General features: G+C 41.5%; 2 protein-coding genes across 4 annotated transcripts; one reads left to right on the top strand and one right to left on the bottom strand.

Annotated features, from left to right (window-relative positions):
- Positions 1 to 254: 254 nt before the first annotated feature.
- On the bottom strand, positions 255 to 1,599 carry LOC131227600 (transcription termination factor MTERF2, chloroplastic-like). Its single transcript, XM_058223405.1, has one exon. It carries the CDS (start codon positions 1,588 to 1,590, stop codon positions 394 to 396), a length of 1,197 nt encoding a protein of 398 aa, XP_058079388.1. The 5' UTR covers positions 1,591 to 1,599; the 3' UTR covers positions 255 to 393.
- Positions 1,600 to 2,168: 569 nt separating this feature from the next.
- Positions 2,169 to 12,789, top strand: LOC131227385 (transcription termination factor MTERF5, chloroplastic-like). Of its 3 annotated transcripts, none has more exons than XM_058223175.1 (3): positions 2,169 to 3,767; positions 6,767 to 6,862; positions 9,061 to 9,531. In XM_058223175.1, exons 1-3 carry the CDS (start codon positions 2,649 to 2,651, stop codon positions 9,529 to 9,531), a joined length of 1,686 nt encoding a protein of 561 aa, XP_058079158.1. In that variant the 5' UTR covers positions 2,169 to 2,648. The 3 variants fall into 3 exon arrangements, with proteins under 3 accessions (XP_058079158.1, XP_058079160.1, XP_058079159.1); XM_058223177.1 differs by lacking the exon at positions 9,061 to 9,531 and adding an exon at positions 12,446 to 12,789 and having other exon boundaries at positions 2,272 to 3,767; XM_058223176.1 differs by having other exon boundaries at positions 2,272 to 3,767; positions 6,935 to 9,203.
- Positions 12,790 to 13,287: the final 498 nt, after the last annotated feature.

Below are 13,287 nucleotides of genomic sequence, written 5' to 3'. Positions count from 1 at the left end.
TTTATTAGTAAAAATGACAGATAAATCATAACCTCAGAAACGTTTTCGCATGGGCATTTTACCATGCACATAGAGCAATCAAAATTGAAAACTTAGAAAAACACAAATAAGCTGAAATTTCAACTATTTCCCTGTGTCATTCTCAATCACTAGAATACATTTGATTCATGCTAATCCCAAAGTCCGTTAACTACATGTTTCACAATAAATAAATAAATTAAAAAATTTAAAAAATTTTTTTTTTTAAAAAACTATGAAAATTGCATTGCAGATTAGCAAATCGAACTAGAATCAGTAACCAAATGGCAGAAAACCCACATCTTGACAGGGGAAAAAAAGACAAACTACAAACAAGAAGTATAAGAAACAGCACGACTAAAGAGAAGATCACCATCACCGCCGAACGACATCACACGGATTTCGAATCTGACTGCCTTTGGCATCCAACCACTTAAATTCGAGCTTGCCTTCATACACTTTCATCAAATACGGAATTTCCTGTTCATATTTCGTCACATACTTATTCAAGAACCTGTCCTCCTTCAAATCCAACATTTTAATCAGCTCTTCCTCCTTCGCCAACTCCTTGCATTTCAAAATCTCCCAAACTCTGCTTCTTGGAATCACCCTCTTCTTCATACTATACATCAGAAGCTTTGGACGTTGCGAAATCAAAGACGGCTCCCATTGCATCTTCTTCCCAAAGAAATCCATCCCGCTCCTTATCTTCTTCTCCGAGCACATCATATACATCGGGACCCGCCTAAATGCGTCGAAAACATTCTCCTCTGACCAACCAAGGCTCTTTAACAGCTTGACCTTTGCAGCCCACGTTGACTTGCTCAACGAGCACATGGCATGGATCGCCCACATGAACAGTAAGGACCCTCTTTCGAAGCCAAATGCGGCAACCCTTTCAGTGATTTCCCTCAACGAATCCAACTTCTGCATCAGAGTTCTTGGCTGGGTCATGACCATTTTCGCAATTCGTGAATTGGGCACACCGAGTTCTCTCAAGAAATTGATGTTGGGCCTCATCGTCTTATTGAGGTCGGACGAGAACAGCCATCTCGACCGCTTTAATGCTTTCACTACATTCTCATTGGTTTCGAGAAGACTCCGGAGGAAACTGACGGATGGGATGAGTTGGAATTTAAGGCTCTGATAAAGCATGTGTGGATTGGAGGCGATGAGTTCGGCGAGCTCTGGATCAGAGAGGCCCAAAGATTGGAAGAATTGGATTTTGGGTTGAAGGGTGGACTCGACATTTGCGAGTAGGAAGCGGGGACGAAAGGCGATGAGATTTGCGATGTGGGTGTTGTTGAATCCATGGTTTTTGAGGAATTGAAGGACAGAATCTGGTTTTTGGGTGGATTTGAGGTGGACCTTTTGGGAGGCTGAGAGGGCTGCTTGGGGGGAGAGGCCACATGTGTTGATGAGGTAGGAGAGGGTGAGGGAGGAGGGCTGTTCGGTTGTGCAGTTTGAGATTTGGGAGGATATTGATTTGGGAAATTGGATTTGAAGAAAACGGAGAAAGAGTGGTGATTGTGTTGGTGTTTGGAGGACTTTCCTACAGAGAATAGAAAGCATTGCATTGAGTGAGTATTCTCAGAAGGGATCACAGTAATTTAGGTTGGAGGGGATTCCTGTTTAACTTACTGTAATTACTATAATTATTTAGATTAAATACATGATTATTTCCTTTCACGCATGTTTGGAATAGTTGCAGATTTTCACTAGAAAAAACATTGCAAAACTCGATTACTAACGGATGTTTCCAAACGAAAACTATGTTAGCCCTGTTATCATGTATGTGTTATATCCATACTTTTAAAATAATTTTAAAGCATTAGCCCAAAAGTGAACAGACCCAAAGTTCAAGTGAACCACATCACATCGCATAGGAATTGAATGCCTACCGTTTGAAACTTCTTAGGACTATAAAACTTTTAGTTCAACCTTATATTTGTGTTTTCTCAATTCATGTCTTTATGGCCTTATGAATAAGTTCAATCTCAAATAGTATTATGGTGGGCCTTATTAAAGGTTTAATCCTCGACTTCCCGATTCCATTGCTTCCTGTCGTGTGGTCACTTGAACTTTAGATCTTCGTCAAAATGGACTCATGCTACAAAACACATTAATCGTGACGGGGCTCAAAAGTTTTCCATATAGGTTATCCAAAAGTTGCAGATGTTCTACGGTGATCCATTTTAATATATTTTTAATTAAGTTAATTTACAAGTACTACAACAAATCACAGGCTCCCAAAAGTTTCTTCTTTTTTTTTTTTTGAGTTTGATACTCTGGCAGAGTGCGACTCTTGATGCGCAGGCACTCAGAGGTTGTACACGTGGCATGCGTTAACTCATTATAAAACAGCTAAATTGTCGATCTTATGTCATAAATCCACAATCCTAGAGGGCCCGCTTATCACCTTCGGATTGCAAAACGCGGCCCGCATTGTCCTTTTGCCCTCTCTTCCAACTTCGACCGAAAGCTACCGAAGCTGTAGCTCATGTAGAAGTTTTCAACTGCCTTGTATTCTTTCATCACCGCAAAAACAGATCACGACTTGTAAGTTTTCATCCCAGTCCTTTATTTCATTCCATTCCTTTTTCCTGACCAAAAAGAAGAAGAAGAAGAAGATGTTCCATTTCCTTCGTTACAGAAAGCTCCTCCAAATCAACATCCAAACACTCCAAATCCAATCCCTACAAAACCCATTTCTAAAATCCTATTCCAAAACAAACCCACCTTTTTCTCTCCTCCAATACCTCCAAAGCTCATGTGCGCTCTCCCCAGAAAAGGCATTAACAGCCTCCAAAGCTGTCTATCACAGGACCCCAAAAGACCCAGATTCTATCCTCAAATTCCTCAAATCCTATGGATTCCCAAAAACCCACATCGAATCCATCATCACTAATGCCCCACAACTCCTCTTCACAACTGAATCCAGCTTAAGACCCAAAATTCAGTTCTTCAAAGAAAAGGGCCTTTCCGAATCCGATATAGTGAGCATCATCATTTCAGACCCCGCCATCTTGACTGCCAGTCTCGAAAATCGTATAAAACCGTGGTTCGATTTCCTTTCTAACGTTTTTGGAACGCACAAATTAGTAATCAAATCACTCAAGAGGTCGAAGTTCCGATTCAGTTCGGAGAAGGCTGTAGTTCCCAATGTGGCCATTTTGAAGAATTGTGGTGTCTCAGATCATCAGATTTCGAAATTACTTATGGGCCAACCGTTGACGTTGATTGTGAAGTCTGATCGATTTAATGAGATTGTGAAGATGGTTCAGGAAATGGGGTTCAATCCGTCAACCTATATGTTCGTGGAGGCAGTCCGTGTGATAGCAGCTTTGAGCCGTCCGATGTGGTATACGAAATTTGAGGTCTATAGGAGCTTGGGGTGTTCAAATGAGGAGATATTGTTAGCATTCCGTAAGCGCCCGGGCTGCATTGCGATATCAGAGGAGAAGATTAGAAGTTGTATGAATTTCTTTGTCAAGGAGTTGGGTTGGAATCCTTCAAGCATTTTGGTCTACTACCCGAACCTTTTGTCACTTAGTTTGGAGAAGAGAATTGTGCCCAGGCATAGATTTTGGCAGTTTTTGGTTTCGAAGGGCCTGATTAAGAAGGATGGAAAGTTTGTGAAAATCTTTATGGTGGCAAGTGAGAAGCGGTTCTTGGAGAATTATGTGATGAAGCACCAAGCGAAGGTTCCGGAGATATTGAAGATTTATGAGGGCATGATCGGGTCAAAGGTAATTAGATATAAAGGACGGAGAAGAGTGTGAGGTTCGGCGATTGTAGCATTTAGTTCATGAAATTGCATTTTTGTTGCTCTTGAGGAATTTTGTTCTATTGCATTTTGCTTCTTTAGGAATGGAAATTTCATTTGTTTATTACCGTTCAAAAAGAGAACTCTTTATTTACTTTTATGATTGGGTTTTGTTAACTTTCACTGGTAAGTGTAGTGTGTAAAGAAGGTCATCTTTGACATGGATCATCCATTAGAAGGTTCGAAAAAAAAAAAAAAAAATCTACTTAGAAACCAGAATCATCAAATGGTCCTAACCATAAAAAAATGCAGCAAGAAAAATCCATTGATTGGATTATGAAAATTTTAATTTTGCCCAAAATTGTGTTGACCATCTGAATGTCTAACATTATTGCCTTTTTAGTAAACTAAGAATTCTATTAGATAAGGAAGAGTATCTGGAAAATACACAGCTAGAAAGTTCTATATTTAGCTAACTAAAAAAGCAAGAATATTTTGGATTCATCCTGGACAATTTGAGACAGCTGATTTTGCCAAAATCCACTGCTCTAATGTCTTCTTCATAGATGCATTGGGCTTGCCACATTCCTAATCCTGCTTAGGAGGCTTTTGACATTTGGAAGGAGGGTGCTCATTTTCCAATTCCCATAGTCACAATTCAATATGCCTTGCAGTACAATCTCCCTCTATCTATACTATATATAACACAACTAGCATTTAAACATATTTGCCCCTGGAAATAGTTTAGATAGGGTGGAGAATTTTAAATATTGAAAGAGCATGGGAAGACATTTTTAATAATGTTAGGGATTATTTTGAGAATTGAAAAATGTGGTTGTTTTCCAATGGACGGTTCAAATTTCACCTGCAATAAGCCTTTAAATGGCTTAAAATTACCTACAAAGCAACGGATTATTTAGTGTGCATAGCCCTTTCTCCTCTTCTTTGTGTGTATCTCAGTCCACCAGTACTATAAGGAGTTGTGCAATAAAGGCTGTGTGGGGCTCACCATGATGATTGTATGACATCTTCCACCTCATGCTAGGGTGTCAGCCCAAAAATGAGGCAGATCTAAAACTCGAGTGGGCATAACACTAGAAAAAGTGGTGATTGGCGCACACTGTTGAATGTGTTGCATGTAACCACACCCTTTCCCTCTGTATCTCTCTCCGTTTTTCTCTCACCCTTTGTCTCTCCACGTGCATCACACGTGCCTTACCCCCTAGCAGTGTTTCAAATAGCGCCTGTAGCGTAGCGGTAGCATACGTTACGTAGCGTAGCGTGGCCGTAGTGCTACGTAACATCCCAAATAGCGTAAATCCCCTGTAGCGTACGCTATAGGGGTCGTAGGGTACGCTACATCTATGTAGCACGTAGCGTTTGTAGCATAAGCTACAATATATATATATATATATATATATATATATATATATATATATATATATATATATATTTTACTATATATATACAATATTTTTTTTTTATACTATTTTAGTTTTTTATTATTTTTTCATGTTTTCTTTGTTTCTAATGTTGAGGAATGTGACACTTGTATTGTACTTGATACTTTTAACCTATGGGATTTTTATTTCTTTTCATAATTGTGACTTGTGGTTTCAATTAGACATTATTAATTAAAGTGGTTTGCTTAGAAAGTTGTTGATGTGATAATTATTTGATTTGGCTAATATATGTGGATTGGCTTTTGATAAACGATAACTGATAATTTTTTTGAACATGCTTATAATTAATAAAATGAATCATCTTTTAGGCATTTTTATATTTTTTCCTTTTTTTTCACTATTTATTATATTTGTCCTATTTTTAAATTAAAAAATAAAATAATTGCGTAGCTTACACTACATGCTACGTATTTACGCTACACGCTATAGAGGGTTGAGCGCTACGCATCATGCTACCGCTATTTAAAACACTGCCCCCTAGTTGCAAGCCACCTTTAGGCCTAGATAGAGGCTTAAAGCCGTTAGCAAAGTTAACCATGCAGTCCTTTTGAGCTCATATTAATAGAATTAGTAGTAATATATTCATTTTCAGTTTCGTATAGGCCCCTAAATCCTTATTACTTTTGCTGTTGAACCTCCACAAAAGTTTAATGTATGGAATCTAGGGTTCGTGATAGCCCATTTAACAAGAGAAATGATGTCATCAAAGATTGCTACAGCAACAGGATTAAGCTCCTCCAAGGAAATCTGCAGTGGGTATGTGGTATCAACGACGGTCTCGGAAAGCACAAGATCGTTTTCTTTGTTTGCTCTGAGCTGACAACTCAAACCAAGAAAGAGTTGGAAGCAGTGTAGACCAGCCTAAAGCTTAGAAAGGTTATTTGGGATCATTATTGAGGGCTACTTGAAGTGGGTATAGCATGGGTTTCTCGGTCATCACGGGCTCCTTGGAAGAGTCATTTTGTTGTAAATGAAATTAAAGGGTTAATGTCTTTCTATGAGGGAGGGGGGGAGGGAGGGACAATATCAATCTTCATAAGTGGGTGCCACTTTGATAATTTATGATGCATTTCGATGTATTGTTGAATTGAATTGCAATAATTTTTCCAAAAAAGTAGAAAATACCAAATTGCTATTACCTTCATTCTATTCATGTTTGTGGAGCTAGATTCTGAATTGCAATTGCATTGAACGTATATGCAATTTACGGAGTGTGGTTTAGTATTGTTATTCCCTCTTGTTTGAACTGAATGTTCCCAAGTCAATTCAGTTGCCCACCCAAATGTGCACTTAGAACTAAGGTCAAATTAGATAAAAGGGATTCATTTCCACTCGTGGTTCCTATTGTATGTGGTAGCTCTTGCTAGAGACCTCAAAGTCCTAAAGAGATAGAAATATTTTGAGATTTAGATTTTGTTATATGCTTTTTATTTTTATTTTTCGGCTTGCAGGTGCCTACTTGAAATTTGCCAATGCTGACATGAAATCCAGTAGGAGTATTAAAACAAATTCATTTCAGATCATTGTCCAAGCTCGAGGTAAAGCTTGTTCTTTCCAAAACAGCCACTGTATTGAATGGAAGCTCTCCCACTTCATGATGAAGAATAATAGCAAGGTATTTGCATCAAGAACTTGAACCGTGATTCTATTCAGTATGGTTTTTTGAATTATGAAACACCCATTGTAGGACACACTAGATGGATGATCCCAATCCATGTCCCCTTCTTTTGTGTGAAGTTAGGAGGTATAGCGTTTGTGAATTCTCATACGACCAGAACCAGGGTATTACATCCTACTCATTCATACCATCAAAATCATGTTTTCCTTGCGGATTGGATGGGTGGATTAACAGAGACATCACGGTGGGCCCATACCTAAAAATGATCTGAGAAAAGTGATGGACAGCGTGGATAAACAGAGATCACGGTGGGCCCCCACACAGATCTAATCGGACGCAATCCGCTTCCCCTCGAGCAAGGTTATGATGGATCATGAATTACCTTGCACATGTTATCCATGCTAGTTTCCTTGACAGAGTGGAATGGTGGGAATAGGATTTGTGTGGCTGACCTCAGTTAGTTGGGATGAGGCTTTGATGATGATGGTGATGATGATCAACCAAAAATTGTGTGCCCCACTTGTGGAGGCCAGAAATCTGATCGAACGGATGATCCTAACCATCAAAATCACGCAAATGATACTAACGTGGAGGGTGTAGATGATCTCGGGCAGAAGGCTACTAATAGCGCCAGCGACTTAAACACGTGTCGGGCAGCTATTCTAGACGACACTGTTACATCCACATGGACGGCAGAGATGAGATCGGGTCTCGATTGAGACCACGTGGATAGCTCGTGTGACCTTCCCGATTCACTTATCGAGCGTGCGCTTCTCCCCTTGACAGATGGCGCAAATCTGGAGACCTCTCGTGTCTCCCCAAGTCACGTATCCATCGATCTAGAACAAAAGGGCGATCCGACTCCTTCGCACTAGGCCCCTCTGAACCTAAACTTACCCCTTTGGCCTTCACCTTTTTTCCAATCAGTGCGCGAAAGCTACGAGCTCTCTTAGCGGCTTTCTCAGGAATCTTGACGTTCAGATTTTGCGGCGAGAGTCTGATTTGCCCCCGCTCTCTGTCCCTGGGAGATGCAGACCTCTCGGACTCCCAGTCGGTCGCGTCCATTCCCTTGACTGAATGTGACAATTCGATGATTGATACCTCTCTGCGGTCCACCTCAAATTCCCAGATCATGACAGATTCTGCTTTGATTGCTTTATTTTAGGTTGTGAAGGGGGTCACATTATTGATGCTGAGCTGCTCCAGATCAGAATGGGTAGTCTCCCTCAAGATACGGATAAGGAGGTTGCGGCTGAGAGAGCAAAACTAGCGGACTCTATCTAAAAAAAACGTTGGATCAGGGATGCCATGGGACACATCAGTAGATCCTTGGGCTTCTCTTTCGGAGACCATCCAGAATATTTCTTGGCCCTTTTTCACTGCATCAAAGCCTGCGGCAAGCCCCTGCAATGCCCCAAATCTCCAAGAAAATTCTCTCCCAAGCCCACCAGGAATAAAGAGCTGCAGAGTCTTCAGTCCAGCCCTGGTCCGATCAAGGAAATTACAGAAGGTATCGTCGATGGTGGTCGTCGGGGAAGATCGATTTCCAAATGAAAGTCCTCTCTTGGAATGTTAGAGGGGTGGGATCCAAGAAAAAGCGTTGTCTGATAAAAGACATCACGGGAAGAAGCAAAGCAGATATCATTTGCTTTCAGGAAACTAAGGCCCAAGTTTTTTCAGCTAAGCTCATGGAATCCCTTTGGAAAGCTCGCGATGTGAAGTGGGAGGCCTCAAATGCGGTAGGTAGTGCGGGAGGGATTCTTATCACCTGGAATGCGGCTATTTGGTCGATGGAGCGTAGTTGGATCGGAGAGTTCTCGGTTTCTGTTGTTCTAAATCAGATCGGCTCCAACTTTTCCTGTCTTATTTCTTCGGTCTATGGTCTTAATCAAGCTGATAGGCGATATGATTTTTGGGAGGATTTACACGCAGCTAGGGAAATTTTTTACGGCCTGTGGAGTATCAGAGGAGATTTTAACATTACACGGTATGCGGAAGAGCGTTCTCAGCCTGGTAGAGTTTTCGTTGCGATGCGATCTTTTTCCCACTAGATAGACGAACATGCGTTGATGGATCTACCCCTGTCTAAATCCAAATTTACTTGGTCAAACCAGTGTTCTCCGCCTTCCCTCACTAGATTAGATCAGTTTCTTGTTTTGGCTAACTAGACTAAAGCTTCCCCGCATGTTTTGCAGTTGGCGCTCCCTCGACCTACGTCTGACCACTCGCCGATAGTGCTCTCTATGGAAGAGGAAAACTGGGGCACGAAGCCATTTCGTTTTGATATCTCGTGGCTAAAGATTGAGGGATTCGATCAACTTATTTCTGATTGGTGGAAAGATTTGGAGGTTGATGGTTACACAGGATTTAGATTATGTAAAAAGCTAAGTCTGATCAAGAATAAGCTTAAAGCTTGGAAATTGGATGCTCTATTCAAACGGCAGGCCGAAACCGAAGATATCCTGGATCAAATCCAGTCCATTGATGCTGCAAGTGAAGACATTCTAATTGACAGCAATATGTGGTCCAGACGTGCAGAGCTTGTCAACGATTATTTAGCTAGGGTTCTTGAAGACGAGATTTCTTGGAGGAAAAAGGCTAGGTGCAAATGGATAAGGGAAGGTGATAAAAATACTCGCTATTTTCAATGCCATTGTGAGCGGTAGGGCGAGAGTTAATAAGATAAATTGCCTTTCGATAAATGGGGAGCACATTGAAGACAAGCAGCAAATTTCAAAAGAGGCCATCAGATTTTTCTCCAATATCCTTAAGTCAGATGCCTTCTGCAGGCCCAATCTGGACTCCTTGCCTATGGACTGCATTTCAAAGATGGATGCCGCGACCCTGGAAGCTGCCTTCTCTCCCGATGAGGTTAAAATGTTGTCCAGTCGCTGAGACAAAGCACTGGGTCTCGGTGGCTTTCCTATTCTCTTCTTTCAGCACTTTTGGGAGTTGCTGCAGGGGGATATCTTGGCCTTTGTTAATGAATTTCATGAAAGAGGCCAATTGTCAAATGCGTTAGGGGCTACGTTCATCATTCTTATCCCGAAGATGCAGGGGGCTGGCACTCTTCACAACTTTAGGCCAATCAGTCTTCTCGGCAGCCCTTACAAAATCCTCGCAAAAGTTCTTGCCAATCGTCTCCAAGGGGTTACGGACAAGATCATATCTCACCATCAAAGTGCTTTCATCCTAGGTAGACAAATTATAGATAGCGCACTTATGGCCTCTAAATGTCTTTACTCCAGCCACAAATCCGGGTCAAGAGGAATCTTCTCGATTTAGAAAAGGCCTACGATCATGTTGATTGGAACTTTCTTCTGTATATGCTAAAGATGATGGGTTTGGGTCCCAGATGGTTAATTTGGATAAAGGCGTGCGTCGGTTCAGCAATGTTCTCGGTCCTCATCAACGGGTCTCCCAAAGGTTTCTTCAGAAGCTCTAGAGGTCTTCGGCAGGGAGATCCACTATCCCTGTTTCTCTTTCTTATTGTGGTAGAGGCTTTTTCACGTATGTTGAGAAAAGGGCAGGCGGATGGTATTATAGGAGGCTTCCAGATCAAAGATATGGAGCAGCCCATATCCCATATCCAATATGCAGACGACACTCTCTTGTTTAGTGAAGCCGACTGGGATAAAGTGGGCAATCTTCGTACCGTTATCCGTTGCTTTGAAGTGGTTTCAGGCCTTAAAGTAAAATTGAGCAAATCGATGATGATAGGAGTTAACATTAGCGAAACCGAGACATGTTGGTTAGCTGAATTTTTTGGCCGCGCTTTGGGCTCCCTCCCTAACTCTTTTGTCAGGCTCCCCCTATGTAGTGGCAAGCTCCCGGTGGTGCTTTGGGACAAAGTCATCGATCGCTTCAAATCCTATCTCGCTAGGTGGAAATCCAGGTAACTGTCGCTAGGGGGCTGGCTCATTTTGATCAAAGTGGCACTCTCTAATCTTCCCTTATACTTCATGTCCCTTTTCAAATGCACGGTGAAGGTCTTAGTTATTCTCGATAAGCTCAAGCGGGATTTTCTGTGGCACGATAGCGAGGAGAGGAAGAAATTTCATTTGATCGGTTGGAAAGACGTGTGCAAACATTTTCAAGATGGAGGTGTGGGAATTAGAGACCTCAAATCTATGAATCGTGCCCTCCTCGGCAAGTGGTGGTGGAGACTTTGAACAGAAGAAGGGGCCTTATGGAATAGGCTGATTAAATGTAAATATGGACAATTGTTTGAAGGCTGGTGGACCAAAGGTGCGTCGTATAATAGTGCGTCTGCTGTTTGGCGAGGGGTTTTATTCTCCCAAAAAGAGGTATATAGTCACATTCGTTTTTCCATAGGGAAAGGGGACAGAATTCGATTCTGGGAGGATATATGGGCAGGCTCTAATGCCCTAAACGAGGAGTTCCCGGCTATTTATTGCTTAGCCCCAAATCCTCTCCTTACTGTGGCCGATTGTTACTCAGTTCAAGGCAATGTTGTGGTCTGGCTTCCGCCCTGTAGGGGAAATCTGTATGACTGGGAAGTTGAATCTTTTCTTCAGCGGATTGGGAACTGTCATCCAGATCCTGGACAGCAAAACAAGTTAGTCTGGTCTTTAGACAGCAAGGGCCTGTTCTTGGTGAAAGTCCCTTTACCGATCTCTTGAGAAGAAAGAAAATTCAGAGGAGGTGTTTACTGCAAGAGTCTGGAAATATAAGGTCCTTCCTAAAATTGCTGTTTTTGGGTGGCTGGTAAGGAAGAGAAAAGTCCTCACTATTGATAATCTGAGGAAAAGGGGGATGACATTAACCAACATTTGCGTCTACTGTATGTCAAATGAAGAGACGACGGACCACCTCTTCGTGCACTGCCCTTTCTTTAATCAGGTTTGGTCGACCATCCTGTCTACTTTTGATGTCTCCTGGACTTTTCCCAGCTCCACAAATCGCGTCCTTGCAGCCTGGCATGGAGTTTCTATGGGTAAGAGCAGATCCGAGGCTTGGAGAATCACCCTGCTAGCTGCTTGGTGGGCCATTTGGGAAGAAAGAAAACCGTTGCTTTAGAGATGCTTCCCATCTAGTGATCCATGTGATCAAGAGAGTCCAGCATCTCGTCATTTAATGGGCCTGCAACACCATCAACATCAGTTGCATCCCTATCCTATCCAACCAGCAGCTTAGTGGGACGTGGCTGGGCTGCGTTTTGTAGTGAGCAGTCTGTTTAGTCTTAGTGCTGTTATGATGGTTCTCTTTTTGTTTTCCTGCTTTTTTTCTGCTTTGCTTTTTTCGGTTGTTTCCCAGTTCAGGGAGTTTTCAGCTAGCTGCCTCAGCAGTTGTCTCCTCTCTTTTCTGATCAATGGACATTTGCATGTTTAGCAATTCTAACCGCTATTTAGATCATTTCAAGTCCAGCTCGATACACATGGAATTGCAATTAGGGGTTAACTAAGAGTGGACCATCATAATGTGAAAGGAAATGTTCCACCACCATTTTGGGCCATTTCTTCTAATTAGAAAGGTCCCATATGGCATCATTTTTCTATTTGGCCGTTATGTCCTCCGATACTACCACTAACCATTCCCCTTCCATGTTGTTGTTTGCAGATGAACTGAGAAAGGCCCCGTTTGTTAAATCTGAAGTCTAAAGACCTAATCTGAAATCTGAAGACTGAATCTGAAATCTAAAGCCTGAATCTGAAATTTGAAGTAAGAAAACTGGTTTGATAATTATGGCTGAAGTCTAAAAATCAAGTACTAAATCTAAAACAAACTGTTTGTTAACAAACCTCTTAAATGTTTGAAATATGTCAATTTGACACATTTGCCCCTATCTCTCATTTGGAAATGTTTTATATTATAAAGAAATTCTTTTTTATTAAATGAAAATAAAATCATTATATTTAATTCAAATAAACTAAATACTTAATAAAAAACTAAAATATCATCATAAGGCCCTCAATTCCTCTTAGCGGGAAGATTGTCACGATGTATTGTATAGGATTGAATACTAGTAGCAACAAAGCCTTCAAATAAGGCCCACCTCATATTTATATGCTATACAAATCATTCATGAGGTCATTCCCGATTGGATGAAGTGAAAACATATTGATCCAAAACTTCCGTGACCTATTTAAGTTTATTTTCCAAGCTTCATTCTTTGGATCCTTATCTAAAATTATATTTCCAAATAGATGGACGGCGTGGATACAAAACGTACATCATGATGGAGCCCACATAACTTGGTGACATAACTTCAGTAGCGAGTCCCGCTACTCAACCTGTCAGTATCCGATCTGCGTCCGCGGAAATGGAAACGGATTAGCTGCTGCCCCTGCCACCAGCCAATGGCCGGTGATCAGTGCTCTGTGGCCCCACCATCATGCATGTCATCCATGCCGTCCATCTATTTGTATAGATTTTGTTTTCCTGTGGTGTGGTCCATCTGA

This window comes from Magnolia sinica, chromosome 15 (genome assembly GCF_029962835.1).
Source record: "Magnolia sinica isolate HGM2019 chromosome 15, MsV1, whole genome shotgun sequence".
Lineage (NCBI taxonomy): Eukaryota > Viridiplantae > Streptophyta > Magnoliopsida > Magnoliales > Magnoliaceae > Magnolia > Magnolia sinica.
The sequence above is the reverse complement of the archived record's forward strand: the minus strand, read 5'-3'. Positions and strand labels throughout refer to the sequence as shown.